This window comes from Ixodes scapularis, unplaced genomic scaffold, assembly GCF_016920785.2.
Source record: "Ixodes scapularis isolate PalLabHiFi unplaced genomic scaffold, ASM1692078v2 PGA_scaffold6__148_contigs__length_123643588, whole genome shotgun sequence".
Taxonomy (NCBI): domain Eukaryota; kingdom Metazoa; phylum Arthropoda; class Arachnida; order Ixodida; family Ixodidae; genus Ixodes; species Ixodes scapularis.
The window spans coordinates 89,051,457-89,070,544 of record NW_024609881.1 but is presented as its reverse complement, the minus strand read 5'-3'; the positions used below and the strand labels follow the sequence as shown (position 1 = coordinate 89,070,544).

Genomic DNA, 19,088 nt, shown 5'->3' with positions numbered 1-19,088 from the left:
AAGCCGAGTTTATTTCTTTGCAATTCACCAGACCACAACAAAGAGCTATGTGCGAAGCAAAGATGAATTTTCCAGGCAAAAAAAAAAATGAAAAGGTTCTAATGAGTGCTGGATGCCATCAGGTGCACAAAAAACATCTTGCTAAACACTGGCGGCAAAGCATTTCTTGGTCCTACTGCCAAGGACGACTTTGCGCGGAGTACGAGTTTGCGGTGGTGTACATGGATGACGTAGTTATATTTTTACGACCATTCGAGGGAGCATCTCGGCTGGCCTTACGATTCACCCACTTAAATTTCCGTTGGCCTCACCTGTAGTCATCCTTGTGGTTTTTGTTGTACATATCGGCACTCTGCACCCGAAAGAGGATAATATGCGCTGCATAACGGAGTACCCACCCCCTCACAATGTCAAAAGCCTACGGAGGTTACTCGGGCATCTTTCCGCAGTGGCTGCATCAGAGAACCTTTGTATCCGTGTTACATTGTGTGCAAAAGTATCGGCCGGAACTAGCGAGGCTCTCGAGATTGCAGAACGTTAAACACGGAACAAGAGTCGTGTTATGTGGAACATCGAAATAAGAGGTACCTGTAAAATCAATTGTGAGCAGAACCCAAACGTGGCTCATGGCTATTAATTTGTTATACCGGATTTTCTGGTTTTATATTTTCGCATAACATGGTTTCTTAACCTGCTCAACAGCATTTTTGGATAGTATAAATTTTGGCACGATTGTTTCTATCACTAGAAAGATACTGGAAGCACAGCCAAAGGGTGGCCTACAGGTACACTTGGAGTGCGCCACAAGTACACGCAGAGTATACTGCACATTGGCCAAATTAATACCTAAATATTACAAAGAAAGTATCCGCTCTAAGTTCGCCAGAAGTACACTTGACGTATGTTTTTTTTTTTTTTGCTAAAAGAAGAATTGCACAGCGCACATCCTCCAGCCAAGAGATCAAGTGTTTCCCAGGAGCTAAGAAGCTTCCCTCAAACTCCCCTACAAAAAACATTTTTCTTTTTGTCGATGACAATGGACTACTTGGTGCAGAAGGGAGACTGCAGTTCTCTGCAGTCTCCGGATGAGCTACCGAAGTGATTTCCTTTCAAAGCTGGTGATAAGCCAAGCACGCCGTCGATTACTTCATGAAGAATTGAGAGAAACTCTGGCGCTACTAAGAGAGTGCTTCTGGATCTTATACGTGTGTCCGACAGACGGTGAAAAAATGAACCAAGAAATGTATCTCATGTCAGCGACTAAACGCGAGACCCACATCGGGTTTAACTGCGTCCCTTTTTCGGATCGCGTAAAAGCCCCGGACGCCTATGGGGTCGTTGGTCTGGACTTCGCAGGACCCCTCTAGATTAGAGCTCGCAAGACACCGCGGAAGGGGTATATCACGTTGTTGACGTGTGATGTCACTCGGGCAGTAAACTTGGAACTGCTGTCTGACATGATGGCAGAGTTTGTTCTGCGGGCCTTTTGAGGGTTTGTTTTGAGACGAGGCGTACCGGGAGTTGTCTATTTTGACAATGCGATAACTTTTAAGAATATCAGTAGGAAACTATGGGACCTTTGGAATATTCCTCGCGGCGAAGAACTAAGAAGTCACTTCGCAAAAAGTCGGATACAATGAAAATGAATCTAGAACGTGCTCCGTGATGAGGTGCTTTTAATGAGCGCAGAGTTAGAGCAGTTATGACTTTGTTAAAAAAAAAAAAAACTATCGGCCGGCAAGTTTTGGCGGATGAAAAGTTGGTGAATCTCCTCACTGAAGTGGAAGCAGTTATGGACTGTCGACCACTGACCTACACACGTACAATGAAATACAAGATCATCAAGCAGTTTGCCCATCGCATGTCACTCAGGAAGAAGACTTACATCGCTGCCAAAGCTGTTCCGCACCGATTTTGAAAGCGGAAATACAGAGTTTCTGCGGAAGCTTTGGAAACTAAGAGGACGGTTCCTGAAAACGCTATGCCAACGGTTGTAGAAAGAACTAACTGAAAACCGATCTCTTTACACAACGAAGCTATCAAAGCGATCTGTCAAAATGGGAGACCAGGTGATACTACACGACAGCCAGCAGCCACATCAGCTCTGGCAGATGGAAGTGGTACAAACACTGTTACCTGGAAGAGACGGAGGGGTGATTGCATGTGAGGTAAGATTTTCAACTGGCAGGGTTGTGAAACGACCAATACAGCGTGTGTGCGTGCTAACAAAGTAGTTAGAAAATGAACATTGTTCCTTTTTGGGCGTGGAGAAAAAGCTCTTTATCCGACAGTACTAAAAGAAAGAAGTTCGAGGCCTTTAAATTAGGCGCGTAAAGGTGCTCGTTTTTTTGTGTTCTTGTGAACGAAACGGGACGGAATGACTGACGCGGTTGCAAGTGAGTGAAGATGTGTTTTGCATTAGCTGCCGTCAACGCTTCTACGTAATTGGTTTTGAAAATCGCCATTATTTTAATAAGTGGATGTTGTGCTGCAGGAGACTTATACTTTTTCATATGTAATCCTACGTAGAGAATGCTATCCGCCCAAGCGGAGTGAACGAAAGTACTAGGTAAGCAGAGAATAGTTCGAAGGACGGTTAAAGACATTCGTGTAACTCACCCCCCTCCCATGAAAGTTACCGAAGTCTTTGATCTGAATATTCTTGATCATTTCCAAATCCTTGACAATGAGCATGGGTGTGACTCCATTGTAAAACCTGCAGCCATTTTTATGGGAGGAAAAAAATAAAACACATTTAATACTTAAACCAATTTTCCTTGAAATTCTATATCCATCAGTTGACAGTAATTTTCACACTGATGTCTTGGCAACTGGTTATGCACCATAAATCAAGAGTTATTTCGCTAAAGTATTCCGTCCTTCGTTGCCTGAATTAGGTCGAATTCATTTATTTATTTATGTATTTTTTTATTTCAACACTCTCAGGGCCACTAGGGCATCACAGGTAGGGTGGGGAGAAGAACAACAATTAAGCAATAACAATAACAAAAAGCAAAGACCAACAATGCTCTTCTACGAGAAAGACAGATTCGGGCTAATATGTAATAGAAAAAATTATTAACTAATTGAGCTCGAAATCAATCAATCAATGAATACTGAAAAATATTTGTTTGATTGATATAGCTTACCCTACTACGTCCCCGTACTTATTAACCCATTCATCAAACATGCGAGCTGCTCCCTGGAACACAAAACTAAGTTAGCAAGACAAAAGGATATTCATACAATCGAGACCACAAGCAAGGCACGTTTCGTATAGACGTTGAGCGCATGGCTTTTGTGCCATACTTATCACGACTGAGCATTTCATGACTATGGTATTGGCACACCAGAGGGCATGCCAAAATAATTTATCTTTCTGGTTTATTCTTATGTTCTGTAACATCCACAAAGTCTTGAAACATCAGCCGCAAGTTTACGCCTTCCCCTTTGTTTCGAAAGCGAATTTGAGTCCGCTTGGGCCACTACGTGAAGCTTCCCCTCTCCCAAGACCCACTTTTTATTCATCACCTTTTAGGCAATTAGTTTTGAAGTTTCCTCACTCCCGCTTGTAATTTTTATCAGGATGCAAACATATGATTTTTTTTTAATCTGAAGTTAAAAACTTGTTTCGCAAGCGCCCTGGTTGACAGTATTCAGTGACATATACTTGGCATAACCGATATTCCGGTTGGGACATCAGGACTACACAAATACTTAAGCGATGAAACATTCTCAGAGCGTTTTATGAAAACTATAGTTCGTTTATTTGTAGCCTGTCAACCAGTGAATCTTTGAGTTTATTCTCTACCAAACAGAGGTATTGGAAGACGGTATTAACACATTCCACATAATGCCTACATCAAACGCATTCTTAGGCTCCATGAAGTAGCGGCCATACGTGCGGTGCAACTGGGTTTTAAGTTTTAAAAATAGATTTCTGAACGATACCAAATATAATTGATGGACAACAAACTTCTACTGAAACGAATTTAGGTAAACACAAGTCTAATGTTAAAAAAACGAACGAGGCTCTACAAGACAATCTTTCGCTACATGATTTCTACTGATGAATTCGTTTGACATTGACCTTTTCAATGATTTCACTTATGTTTCCGGTGAATATACTAGGTTCAGGTCCAGGTATACCAATGTTCTTGAACAAGGAAAATCTATGCCGTCTCCACCTGCAAAAAGAATAATCTCTCTTAAACTTTAGAAACAGCATTCCACAATGTTCGCAACAATGATTTTTATCTCTTAGCCATTTGCTGGCCTGTTCTTTCGCCCCATCCAGAACGAAAATATTTGTGCCAGTGACACTGTAACATGCTTTGTAAATAATAGCCAACGATTGTCGTCAGAGGCTTTTATAAGGCATATGATGTAAGCGTTCTAGTCAATTTAGAAATGTGTTTGTACTCGTTTCATGAAACAACAGACGTTGACACACTGTAGAACAGATTTAAAACTACAGCCAACTTTTTCCTTGAAAAATTTGCACCACAGCAAGTTAAAACAGTAGAATAGAGAAATCCTTTGGTTAACAGTGAAATAATTCACCTTAAACAAAAAATTGAAGCAAAAACAACTAAAAATAAAAAGTAGTACCGAAATTTGTTGTCCTTGATTCACGCTTCAAGATAAATTGGTCATAGCTAGGGAGACGTATTACTCCAAGACGTTAACCCAATTTACGACGGAATCGCTGCAGAGGCTTGGGCATTATCTGGGTTCCTCGCATGATAATATTCAGTATGTCGTCTTTGATAGAAATGTTATTACTAACCGTGCAGAGGTCGATCAGCAATATAATAATTACTTGCACTCTGTCCCCCCCCCCCCTCTCCCCCCGATGTCTTCAATTTTTGACGCCAGTGTGAATAGTGCTGAACAGCCTTCAGTCATGTCAGATTTTCTTTTATCAGAACTGGGCATTTGTTTCACTCCTTAAAATGAATACCAAAAAATCCGGTGGTCCCTACGGTATTCCAAACAAATTCCTCAAGTGCTGTGTGGAGTGGGTATGAAAATATTGGCTGATTATATTTAATGCGTCACTCCTGCAACACAATTTACCTTTCGGTGTGCTAACGGTGCTAGTGGTGCATATTCATAAATCGGGGAAAAAACATAAATTTGAAAATTATCAGCCTATTTCAATTACCTGATGATGCTGAACATTATATACTAGGACACATACGATCATAAAACTTGTTCACGTACTTCGAGGGTTCTAAGATCGTAATCCAAATCAACGTGGCTTTAGAAAAAAATTATCCCCTATATCTCAGCTTGCCAAATCCGTTCACGACTTAGCGAAAATTCTAAATAATAGAGGACAGGTGGACGCAATATGCCCGGACCTATCGTAAGCAAATAACCGCGTCCAACATGCAGAGCTTGTTAGGAAACGTCTTACACTTCGTGTGAGCCAGAACATTGTGAAATTGATTTAATCACGTCTTACAAAAAGAACACAGTTAGTAGACGTTAATGGTCCACAATCAGGAATTCTAAATGTAACATCGGGCGATTCTCCTTGGTCTGTGCTGGGTCCTGTTCTATTCTTAGGTTACATAATTGACATTGCACATAAACTCACCTCTGACTTTACGGCTCGCCTATTTGCCGACGAGCGCTTAATCTATTAAAATATATCAAATCAAGCTGAACAAGTCGAACAGAACCCGTCGCTAAAAGGGATTAAAGACTGGTGCGCGAAGTGGAAAATGAAAATAAACTACACAAAACACGTGTATGCAAGGGCAACAACTAAAATTGAAACTATCTCATTATTCGAATATGAAATACACGGCACACCTTTATTGAGTGTAAGTAATTTCAAGTACTTTGGTGTTAGAAGAACTGAAGATTTCAACTGGAATGTAGATGTAAATAAAATATGCATTTAGAGCAGAAATAAGACGATGGTCATTATGACGTAAACTAAAAGCCGCTTCACCAGACGCTAAACTAACTGCATACCTAACCCTAGTGCGCCCCAGGCTAGAATATCCGAGCGTAGTACGGGACCCGTATAAAACCTATCGAATCAACAGGGCTAAAAAGTTTCAGAGACGAAAAGCGAGGTTTATACTGTCAAGATATAGGACGACTGACTCTGTCAGCGCCATGCTAAGATATCTCAACCTGCCGCCAATCGAGCAACGCCGACACATAGCAATATTAAAATGCATGCATTTAATGCATCGCAACATCTTCGGCTTTGACATTCACCAATATATAAAACCAAGATCAGCTCGTTTTGTCCGCAGCAACCACCCGAACCAGATAACACCCATAATGGCGGGCATAGATACTTTCAAATATTCATCTTTCCCCAGAACAATAGAGGAATGGAACTGCCTCCCCCATGATATATTGACAATAGACTCGTTGAGGGGTTTGGAAAATGAGTTGCTACGGTTGTAATAATAGGGTCTTTTGTTGTTTCATGTCATTTTATGTCCTCGTGCTTTTGTGTGTGCAAGGCTGTTATGAATTTGTCTTGTGCTGTAAGTTCAATCTGTATGCGTTTGACTTGTAGCGGTACTGCGTGCACCAAAGTAGTGCAACTCGAGTTTAAATCTTTTAACACGCTCTGAACTTGTGCGTTTAGTGTGTGCGTGTGTGTGTGTGTGTAACGGCCAAAACATCGGCCGCAAGTGATTTTCTTTGGAACCCCACCTTGTATCGTCCCTTGGGCTAACAGTATTAAAACATAAATAAAAAAATGAAGAAATGAAGAACTAATTATTCATAACAATATTATTATTATTATTATTATTATTATTCTTTACAGTGCCGCATTTGCTATTAAGTCCAACGAAAAGAAACGTCGCCCTGGTTATTTCCGAACTCAAAGGATCTGAATATTTTCCATTATTACTTTTTATAGCTGTAAAGAAAAAAATGTAACGGTCGTTTCTATGCTCTTCTAAACAGGGTTGTTCCGCTTAAAGCTGTGCTTGATTTGATATGTAGGGCTTAACAGCTGCGCTCCGCAAATCCATACAGCTTTCTGCACAAAAACAACCGGGGTAAATGTTGTGTGGTCTCTTTCGTGCTGTTATCTCTGAACCAGAAATTACACCTATTTGGAATGGGCGCAAAACGTGAGGTAAAACAGGACGTCGCTTGAGGTTGCTCAATATGAATTACATGCGGTGTTTAGTGGATATGCTTGAATTCTAATGTGGTTGAGCATCTCTTTTTACTGGCACAGAGAACAAAAATAAATTTCAATGTATTACCATAGTATCTGAACTGCTAATACGTTCATTTGTATTAAAAAAAAAAAAACCTCTAACGCTGTATTGTTACACTTGGCAAGTGCATGTAGGTTAAAGCTGTGTGTAACATAGGGATATATGTTTTTTTTATAATGGCCCCTTTAGGATTATATGGGCTATTATTAAAACACAAATTTAAGATTTATCTCGACGGAGACTGAACTTTGGGGCTATGTGATTCCCAGCAAGATACTGCAAGTATTAGGTTGTGCCGGATCGCAGACAATTGTTGTTTATGAGCACATACATAAAAAAATATAATATTGGCGATTATGTTGATAACACCGGCTGAAAAAAAGCAATTTTGTTCACTTTAGAACTAAGCCAAGCAGGTGCGTGAGACAAATAAATTTATTTGATGGTCAGATTTTTTACTAGCTGATTATGCTGACAAATACTCGGGGACAGAAACGGGGTTGATCTATAAAAAGCTTAAACTGTGCGGTTGCGCTGACCTCGCAAATATTGCCGCGCCCAGGGCTCAGAAAGCAACGCTCGGTCACGGACCTCCAGAAAGTTCTCGTTTATTCATGTACCGCATGTAACTTCTATCATTTATTCCTGCTTTTGTTTTCTAGAAAGTGCGTGTTCATTCTCGCCCGATCACGCGACGCTCGAGCCGCTTTCGCCGAATCTTCGAGATAGCGACGCACTCTAGATAAGAGGCCGCCCGCGACCTTGACGAGTCAGTTTTCGCCCCAGTGTTCGACTGTGCTGCTACGCCGACTTCGACGCCCGCGACGCCCTGTTATTATCTTTGTACCCTTTTATTTTTCGGCACACGTTCGCCACATTAAACGTTTATTTCTCCCTGTTTATTTCCTGTTTTCTTTTGGTCACCAACCGTGACATTTTGGTGGAGGTGCGGCGTAATCGGCTGAAGGAGACCTGCTGGCTTTGACGGTGGTTTCTTGCGTCGCTGGCACTCATGGCACGATCGTGTGTAGAGATGGACGGTCTTCGGAAGCTTTGGCCAGTAGTACTTGTCACGAATCCGGGCAAGGGTCCTGCTGTAGCCGAGATGTCCGGCCGTTGGGTCGTCGTGGCACGCTTGAAAAATTTCTTCTCGGAGGCTGGCGGGGACAACCAGTAGCCAGGGGGTTTCGCTGGTTCCGAAATTCTTTCTGAAGAGCACGCCTCGCCGCAGGACAAAGCTCGGTAGGTCCCGAGAAAAGAACCGTGGGACAGAGCCTCCTCGACCTTCGAGGCTGTCGATCACGGAGCTAAGTTCCGCGTCGTCGCGTTGCAGTGCCCTCATGTCGGTAGCGTCAACTGCGCCTAGAAAACGGGCGTCGTCATCGTCGTCCGCGCCGGAGATTGGAGGTTCGACTGGAGCCCTAGACAAACAGTCAGCGTCATTATGCTTGCGGCCGGACTTATGCACAATGGTTACGTCGAATTCCTGCAGTCGAAGGCTCCAGCGGGCGAGGCGTGCTCTTCAGAAAGAATTTCGGAACCAGCGAAACCCCCTGGCTACTGGTTGTCCCCGCCAGCCTCCGAGAAGAAATTTTTCAAGCGTGCCACGACAACCGTCGACGGTTTTGTGGCTGAAGCCACTAACATCGAGCGAGCGCTGTCGGCCCGAGCAAGCCATTACCATCGACTCGCCGGCGTGCCTGCTCCTCGAACCGCCGCATCTTGCCGACTAGACCTGAACGCCACCGGTGTCGACGGCCTTCGGGAAATCGTCCGCGACATCGTCAGGGAGGAGCTCCGCAAGCTGCTGCCTGCTGCCAACCAGCCGGCTGAGCTGTCGATCGCCGAAGTGGTGCGCGAAGAAGTCCAGCGGGCAATTCAACCGGAGGCTCCTGCCTGCGTAGCACCACCCGAAGAGCCCGCCCTGACCTACGCCGCAGTGGCCCGACGGCCACCGCCTCCTCGCCGCACCTATGTCACGCCGCCCCGACGTCAGTCTCCTGCGCCGCAGCACGACCGACGCCACGACGACCAGGTCCAGTACGCCTGCCCGGAGCCTCGCGCACCCCGCAAGACCGACCTGTGGCGAACGCCCGACCGACGCCCTCTGTGCTTCCATTGCGGGGAAGCGGACCACACCTACCGCCGATGCCCATACCGACGACTCGGGCTACGCGGGTTCCACCCGAACGACCCGCGCCCCCGTCATGGTGAACGCCCTATCGAGATCGACGAGTACCTGCGACGACCTCAGTCCCCCGAGCCTGCGTCCCGCCGAGAGTTCCGGTCGCCGTCACCGCGACGTCCAGCTTCGCCGATGCACCGACCGCGACGTGAAAGCCTGTCCCCCCTCGCTCCTCGCCGGGGAAACTAGGCGCGGCAACCCCTGGAGGTGGAGTTGCCGAAGACGACCGACGCCAAGATCCTCCACGAACGTCAGGGGGCCCCTACTCGAACGCCACCAGAGACCAAAACGACGCCGCTGCAGTGGTGTCCAATACCCTAAACGTCGTCATCGACGGCCACGACGCATCCGCACTCGTGGACACCGGAGCAGACTACTCAGTCTTGAGTGGGTGGCTCTCCCGCCGCCTTCGAAAAGTCATGACGCCGTGGGATCGACCACAAATAAGAACCGCCGGAGGACACCTCATTACACCAGTCGGGACATGCACCGCTCGCGTCGAGATTCACGGCGAAACATGCCCTGTGAAGTTCGTCGTTCTGCAAGACTGTTCGAGGGACGTCATTCTCGGAATGGACTTCCTGTGTGAATACGGCGCCATCATCGACCTTGCGGAGAACAAGCTGACGCTTCGGAAGCCTGCCCCATCGGTGGAAAATACCAAACCAACGTTAGCTGCAGTGCGAGTCCTCGCCAGCCACGTAAACCTGCCGCCGCTGTCGAGTGTCTTTGTGCCCGTCGGGACCGAAGGAGCCACCTGCGGTGTAGCACTGCTGGAAGGAAGCGTCCAACTTCTCCTCGGACGAGGGATTGGCATTGCAAGAGCCGTAACCGAGCTCCAGGACGGGCGTACAGTAGCCCTTGTCACCAATTTCCGGCAAGAGTCGCAGCACCTTACAAAGGGTACAACTGTGGGCTACGTCGAGGAAATTGAAGACTCAGCCGCGATCGCCGTGATCTCAGAAGACGCCTCTCCGACGCAGAACAAGACAATCACGTCCTCAGAGCTCGACATCGACCCATCCCTCCCAGCCCCACAACGACGACAACTTCGTGACCTTCTCGCCGAGTTCAGTGAGTGCTTCTCCACGTCGTCGAAAGTGCGCCAAACGACGGTTGCGAAACATCGGATAATTACTGATGACGACGCACTCCCTGTGAATCGGCCGCCGTACAGGGTCTCCGTGAAAGAAAGGGAAGCCATCCAGCAGCAGGTACAAGAAATGCTTGACGACGACATTATCCAGCCCTCAAGCAGTCCGTGGGCTTCACCGGTAGTCCTGGTGAAAAAGAAAGACGGGACTCTTCGGTTCTGCGTGGACTATCGCCGACTGAACGCCGCAACAAAAAAGGACGTCTATCCACTGCCACGCATCGACGACACCCTGGACCGACTACGCCACGCCCGATACTTTTCGTCGATGGACTTGAAGAGCGGGTACTGGCAGATTGAGGTCGACGAACGAGATCGTGAGAAGACGGCCTTCGTCACGCCGGACGGACTGTATGAGTTTAAAGTAATGCCATTCGGGCTGTGCACAGCGCCGGCAACCTTCCAGCTGGTGTATGGCCGGACGGTGACGACTATGCTAGACTCTATGTTGCCGCACGAGTCAGTCAACGACGGGAGCGATGACGCCCAGGTGGTTACTCAACGGGCAGAAGAGGTCCGCCAGCTAGTCAGACTACGAATTCAAGACCAGCAACATGTCGACGCTCGCCGGTATAATCTTCGTCGCCGCGACGTCCACTTCCAGCCCGGAGACAGAGTTTGGGTGTGGACGCCGATTCGTCGTCGCGGTCTCAGCGAAAAACTCCTGAAGCGCTACTTTGGGCCCTACAAGATCATCCGACGCCTCGGCGATCTGAACTACGAAGTTCTACCCGACGGAACGCGCCCATCCGCAAGACGTCAGCCGCGACCCGAGGTGGTGCATGTCGTCCGGCTGAAGCCGTATTACGAACGATAGGACTCTCCACTCTCGTCGACGAGTGAACTGTGGACTGTGAACTCCGGCTAGCAATTCTGCTGTCCTTTTGTTTTTTGTTTTCCGTTTTTGTGCTGCATCGGGACGATGCACTTTTAAAGGGGGGGATAATGCCGCGCCCAGGGCTCAGAAAGCAACGCTCGGTCACGGACCTCCAGAAAGTTCTCGTTTATTCATGTACCGCATGTAACTTCTATCATTTATTCCTGCTTTTGTTTTCTAGAAAGTGCGTGTTCATTCTCGCCCGATCACGCGACGCTCGAGCCGCTTTCGCCGAATCTTCGAGATAGCGACGCACTCTAGATAAGAGGCCGCCCGCGACCTTGACGAGTCAGTTTTCGCCCCAGTGTTCGACTGTGCTGCTACGCCGACTTCGACGCCCGCGACGCCCTGTTATTATCTTTGTACCCTTTTATTTTTCGGCACACGTTCGCCACATTAAACGTTTATTTCTCCCTGTTTATTTCCTGTTTTCTTTTGGTCACCAACCGTGACAATATCAACCCCCCCCCCCCTCCCCCTTGGCCTTATCGCAAGCAGACAGCATGAGCAACCCACTAACCGGACGCGAATGGTAGCTCGACACATTTTGTGTTTTCCGGTCCTCACCAGCGTGATCAAAGATAATGTGTTCTTGTCTTTCTACATAGAAAATATTTAAGAGCAAAAAATATTTGCTTTATTGTGAACAACGGAATAGAATACAGAAAATCTGGAGTCCTCTCATTTGAGGTAATTTGTTTAAATTTAAAATACATCTGCCCTGGACGGGTGCAAGGTACAGGTAATTTAAAGAGTCTGTTTAAAGTTGCTCAACATACACTATGTGCGGTGTTAAGTCGATTTATATAATATCCCATGTGGTTAAGTTTTCTTTGTTTCCAACCGGCTTAGTAAAAGAAGACTGTAAAAGTGTTCCTACATATTTGTTATATTCCCAGACAAAATTAAATAAATCCCACATAATAATGCCAAGCAACCAGCCTAACACAAATATAATATTTTTGTTTGGCTGGTTGCACAGCACTCGCCGAGTTCTACCAAAAGATTGCATATATACTCACAAGAAGAACAATGTGGAGATGACGGCAATTAACGTTGTACATACAAGGGCCCACATGTTGACCTATCTCTTGTCAGGAAACGGGACCAATTTTTTCCTGGATATCTAAAATAGAAAAGGGTGAGAAAGATACCGTTGCCTTTCTGCGGTGCCGCGGCTCTCCTGAGCAAATAAGATTAATATTATTATTGTTCTACCGGTAATAATAAAAGAAAGAAATCTTTATGTTCCTAATGGGAGCTCCGTATTCCTTTTTGCCTTAAAGAGAATGTCATGCCAAAGAAGAAATTTGAGATATCTGATTTGTAATATTAATTTGATGTGACCATTCACTTCCTAAACAATATTTCGTAATAAAATGGCAGTTTTCACTTTGGAAAATTTTGAATATAGTGAAAATAAACTTCACTGAACCACACCTTAATGGCAGTTGTGAATTGTTGTCGAGAAAAAATTGAACAAACTCGGTGGTGCGAAATACGTGTTGGAAAAGGTGACCGTTCAGGCAGAAAGGTCACTACAATGGCAGCTGACGGGACGTTATTGCAAGCCACGCATTAGGAAAGTGATCCAACCGGCGTCCCCCTAATGATTATGTTGAAACCTGCACCTGTGGGTACAACTACAATATCAATTATTTTTTTTTTATTCAGACGCCGTACTTGGATGATTATAGTCGAGCTCTGCGTGAGCATTCAGATTTGGCTCGAGTTCACACAGTAAAGCAGAATTTCAACACAAGCCCCATTAAAACGCAGACGAAGCTCTCTCGCCCAAGCTATGCCGACGCTCGGTCAAGGCAGATGACGTCAAGAATCCAGTTCACAGGTCTTGCATTGGGTAAACACAAAGATCTGTGAAAAAAAAAAAAAAAAAAAAAAACTACCTGGACAAAGCGTCCCTTGTAGTTTCGTCTCCTCGCCAGTAGAAGCAAAAATTTGGGAAGTGGATTCACAAACAATAGTTCCAAACTCACAGCTTAGCACGCGCATGTCCGTTGCTTCGGAAACCAGCAAAGCATGCGTCATGAGCCCGAACGCCGAAAATGGCACAAGCCGGAGGCCGGGATGGTCTCTGCATAATTTTAATTGACGTCACGTCTGCTCACATTGTTATGGTTTCGCTTCTGATCGTCTGCCTTATACTGCGTACATTTACGCCACAGAATTTTTTTTCTCCAAAAGCACAGGTAGAAGCGACTCCCAGCGTGGCGCATTGATATCATGTGCAAGTCATGTCTCAGATAACGTTTATAGCCCAAGCTATCCCACCCCACAAAGAAAGTTGAAATGAAAGTATCTTGCTTATGAATGAGCCGAAGAAATAATAAAATACGCATATTCAATTTCTCAAGGAGACGTTCTATGTAGACAAGGTAAAACAGTTTGCTTACGTTAGAAATTCTAGCTTGCAGTGGACGGCAAACCGAACGTAACAAAGCGAAGCCAACAGAAGACAGCTTGTTGGATGCAGCAAACGGTTTGGTAAAAAAGCAAGGATAAAATTGAGTTTAAACACGTTAGGCCCCCTTGTGACAGCAGCTGCTGAGCGACTGAAACATACAGGCCGCCAATCAAGAGCTACACACTTTTGTCGTTTATGTTTGGCTCGGTGCAAATTTTCGTTCCAACATAATAATATTACCTTGATTTTCCATCCGAGCGATGTGGGAGATTGGGGGAAAAAAAGCCGAAGAAATCAGATTGACGAGGTCACTCCTCCGCAGAAATTATAAAATATAAAATACAAAACAAAAACAAAAAAGGCAGACACTACAGCACATCGCGCAGAAACACTCTATCAATCATACCAAGAAGTTTTTTTTTTTTATACCTTGGTACCTTGATACTCATGACCTCATACTCGAATAACAACGCCTGCTGTTATTCTTAGCTTCATAGCTCGAATAAAAACACCTGCTGTTATTCGAGCTAAATGTTGCAAAGAGTCGACGATTGTCTAGCCTAAAAATGAGCACGTCCGTCTGGCATTCTGAGCTTAGAAGAAACATTTGCACTAACAAACTTAAATTGACAAAGACAAAGAGATACAAAATGCATTGAGCTAGCATACACACAAAGTATGTGGTTGCTCTATACCTCGTCTCACCCTACGATGGACTAAAGGCAGAAGCTACGAACCGCCAGATCCAATCACGAGCTACTTAGACATTGCGTGGTATTTCGCTTCGATGCACGTATCAGTGACCGCGTCTCTGATCACTGATGGCAACGGGTGGACAGTGGTTCGGAGGGAGCAATGAGTGACTCAACAATTTTACATTGCAAAGAAAGCCACGACGTACTGGCTCTTTGCAGTGTTGAAGCTATAGAAATGACGCAACGTTTTTGGATTAGGAGCATTATTTGTCCAATCCTAATAAACGCTGAGCATGTCATAGTTTGGCGTGGAACGTGATTGGACCTGGCGGCCTGTGGCTTTCGCCTTTAGTCCATCGTAGGATGAGACGAAGTATAGACTCGCGCACAGAAACCGAGCACAACACACAAACTTCTTGCGCAAGATGGATAACAGATGTTCTACCTCCCCCGGTATTTGTCACCCTAGTCAAATTGGTGTAAGCGTTTCACGCTGTAAACAAACTGTTAGCTGGCCTCACGCACCTGTTCCCTCCAGCACAAAAACACAAAAGTTCTGTTTAGCTCGGCCGGACCAGTGTCTGTATGGGAATCACTCCGTCCCATATTCAGTACCCGTTGGGAGTGTTCTTGCGTACATCTTTTTTCTTTCTTTTTAATGGCCTCCTAAAAACGAATGTGCTGTGTATAGCTTCAGCCTAGGTGTAACGGTTCAGTGTGATAGCCAAACGAGCGTGATAGTCGGGAGTTATGATTTTGTTGTAAGCTTTCGCACAAAAGGTGTTTTCGACACGTTCTCTTAAAAACGATGCTAAGGATTTGAATGCAAGTACATTCAAATTCGACGAGTAAATGTTTTTATATAAAGGAAAACTACACCGACTTGACTTAAAAATATTAACAATTTAATCATGCGTTTTGTGTACCATGCGGGAGAGATAATCAGTGCGTGTTCAGTGCTAATTTTTCTTTAGTTCTGCAGAAAATGCTATGTGGTCTTTACTATACTGCGTGATTGAACCCTTTATGTTTTCACTTCGTACCCTTTCGGCGTTTATGAATGTTCTATTGGCCTTTCAAACCTCCATTCTAAATTTTTTATACAAGAAAGGCTATGAATAAATGTATTAACGAGAGTGAAAAAAAAACACTTGGCTGAGTAATATGGTTCCTGGAAAACAAGGTCATAGATTTGCTAGACAAGGAGGAGTGGGCGCTAATTTTCAAATCATACTGGTATTTGAGCGGTTCCTCTGATGCCTATTTATGTAATATAACTTTAAAAATTCCTTCTTTTCTATAAACGCTTGCGTCAGAAAAATTCCTGTTCTAAGCGGGAGCCTCTACTCTCGCGTCGCTGCAACGAAATATTGGGAATGAGGTCCAAGAGTCCCGCCACATCTGGCTAAGTTGTGAACCACTCCCCTGAGGACGAGAATATCGATGATTTGTTTGTTTTTTGACGGAGTGTTCATCCCACGTAGGCGAACGTTGCGTCAACGTTAGGCTCGTGCTCGTGTGAATCAGTGAAGAGGAACACGGACGCTGCATTTATGAAGTATTTGCGTCAACTTTCTTGCCTGACCGCGGCGAAAATTGGCTACAGAAACCACTACTGATGGTTGTCGATGAACTTCGAGAGCATTTGTCATGAGATGATTCGCGACGCAGCTCACTGTGAATAGGGCGTCGCAAATTTTGTGTAAACACATTAGCTTATGAATGGTTTACAATGTTGTCATTGAGGTCAGCGCGTCTGTAGCGCGCCACTTCAAATTTGACTGATTGTTTTGTCTCTGTGTAATCGTTTAATTTTTCCTCTCTAGGTAATTGTTTAACGTTCAAGCTATTTTCGCCACCATCATTGACCATTCGTCAACTAGCTAAGCTTTAAACCGGTAGTTGCTTCGTAGCTTCGGTGCAAATGTGAATGTGTGAGTGCTGCCGCTGCGTGTATGTGCGGCTTGGGTTCGTCTGCATATAATAATAATAAGAGTTTATTTTAATTACATGCAATGCTGGAGCCAAAAAAAAAGAAGCCGGGTAACGAGGTTTGACGAGTTTTCGGCACCAGTACACTTTTCAGCAGCTTCAGAAAATTAATATCGAAGGAAAAGTGTACATAACTTATCGCAGTGAAAAAAAAAACGTAGAAAATAAATGTCACTGAGCATCATATTAGTGGACATTCATAAATCAACACAAAACATACGTTTAACCTGAACGAAAAACAAAAAAAACGTATCACATCAATCTATATATGCATATATATATGCATATATAGTATATGCATTTATATGCAACACCATACATGACAAAGCGCAATTTATCCAGAGTTCATATATCTGTACACCTTCGGCATTCAATACATTTAGAAACTTTAGAATTCGTTATGCTAACAGTTTTTCCAGTGTTTAACCGAAACGTCTGTGCGTGCGAATAATCGGGATTACAAATTTGGTATGGTACGATATGCTGTTGTAAACAAGACAATTCTACCAGGGACGAAGTGTTATAGAGAAATTCTGGTCTGAGTTTTCTGGATAGCCTTGGGAATACTGAGTATAATATAAGTTGAAAACAGGTCCTTCGCGTGGGAAAGATAAAATACATTTTCACTTCCTGGCATCGTTCTTTCTTGAAGCAGGTGCAGTTTCTCAAGATATGTTGCAGTGATGGTGGTAAAACAGCTCGAACATTAATCAATTACACAGAGACAAGACCAAGCCAACGAGCAATAATTGAAATGGGAGCAAACGACGATTTGTATAATATTATTTAACATACGTAGAAAGTATATACCGAGGTCTACAAATTATTCCTACATATCTTGACTGTTTTGTTTTTAAATATTTCATATAAATTTTCAAGACAATGTTTGAAAAAGAAATTGGTGCTTGTGTATGTTTATACAGCCTAGAACTTGGTCTACCTCAACGGGTGACTTGTATTCCAGCTGTAGATAAGAAATTTAGACAGCGCAGTACAAACTGCTAGCCTGGGGTCTTTAACGTGCGCCACGCAGTACTGATACACGAAGGCACGCCGGTACGATGCTCATCCAGATCGAAACGGGCAAGGGTGGGAATTGAACACAGGAGGACCCATTCTGAGAAAATTTAACTCCAAGTGTTTTGGAATTATCAGTTAATTCGATATTTACCGAGTTTAAAGTAATGCTGTTCATTCGAGGGATAATGTTTTTATATATGATGGCGTCGAGGACGACGTCCCAGAGGACATGCCAGAGACGACGTCTAGGACCATCTTTAGAACGACCTCTAGGGCGATCTCTTGAAAGACCTCAAGGGCGATCTCTTGAACGACCTCTAGAACGACCTTAAGGACGACGTTGGAGAGGATGACCTCAAAGACGATGTCTCGAACAACCTCTATGACGGCCCCTATGACGACCTGGAAAACGAAGTAAAGGACGATATCGAGGACGACTTCAAAGACGACGTTTAGGACGACCTCTCGGACGACCTCAAGTAGGACACCTGGGACAACATCGAGGACGACGACCGCATACGCTCGATGCTTCGCATACGTACGGCGCATTCGAGGCCAGATAGCGTATCGGGAAAACAGGGTTAAGTACCTAAGGAATGCTCTCGCGTTAAAAGAATTGTGCTCATTTGAAGATGAGAAGGGCAGGGCGTCCCTTTCGAACTATCGGCCTCCAGCATCCGCTCGTTGAACTCAGCCATGTTTCGGCTGCGCGAACATGATGGAGGCTCACAAGACACTAAAGGTAGGTTCACACAGGGACTCTTTACAACGTTAGGTTACGTTACGACCACTTACGACCGTTTACGTCGCGAGTCACCGGAACCGATCGTGCTTCGAAATAGTGTGGCGACCGGTTCAAGAAGCAGTTGTGCACGCGACGCACGAAACACGAATGTTTCGGTGACTCCTCACGTAATGTGAGAAATCGTGATCAAGCGCCCCTGAGTTAACCGACTTTAAGACATTTAGCGATTGGTTCAACTGTGGTCACATTGCTTATATATTTTTACAAACGACAGTCTGAAAACAAGACTCACTGTAATATCCACGGTTCTAATACCGCGTGCCAACGTTTCTTGCTTGAACTCACTGCCATGCAGCACTTCAAGCGCGGATCTGGCGCTGACTCGCGTTCGAAGTTTGCATTCAAACCGTCTGTTGTATGATGCATAAGCGGTGTGACCCCGGCTTTACTCCCTTCCGCGTATTTCACTGCAGGAGCCTTTGAATCATGCTTTCAAGTGCGCGCCCGCAATGATAGCATGACCGCGGGAAACGTGCTTAAAAGCATGATTCAAAGGGTCCAGCAGTGCGGTACGAGGAACACGGTAACGGTTGGCTATTATCCCCTACTGATATGTTTCGGGGGTAGGAAGATGGCACTGAACGCGGAACATCTGGAACACTTCCCTGCTGTTGGCGTCTTGTCAGGGTACAGCTGGACTGAACGCGCGCTCGCTGTCTGAGGGTCTATCCATGCAGTCAGCCGTGACAGCACCTATGTTTGCAAAGCGGCACTGGCACATAGTA

The 19,088-nt window shown here is 45.0% G+C and overlaps 1 protein-coding gene across 1 annotated transcript in view; it reads right to left on the bottom strand.

Annotated features, from left to right (window-relative positions):
* LOC8025568 (cytochrome P450 3A2-like) overlaps window positions 1-12,504 on the bottom strand; it is a 47,524-nt gene extending 35,020 nt beyond the window's left edge. Inside the window, exons 1-4 of the mRNA XM_029987334.2 lie at window positions 12,449-12,504; window positions 4,091-4,187; window positions 3,150-3,202; window positions 2,620-2,716 (exon numbers count right to left, since the gene is read on the bottom strand). Coding sequence (XP_029843194.2) covers window positions 2,620-2,716; window positions 3,150-3,202; window positions 4,091-4,187; window positions 12,449-12,504 — 303 coding nt within the window. The remainder of the gene's footprint in view (window positions 1-2,619; window positions 2,717-3,149; window positions 3,203-4,090; window positions 4,188-12,448) is intronic.
* Between the last annotated feature and the right edge of the window lie 6,584 nt (window positions 12,505-19,088).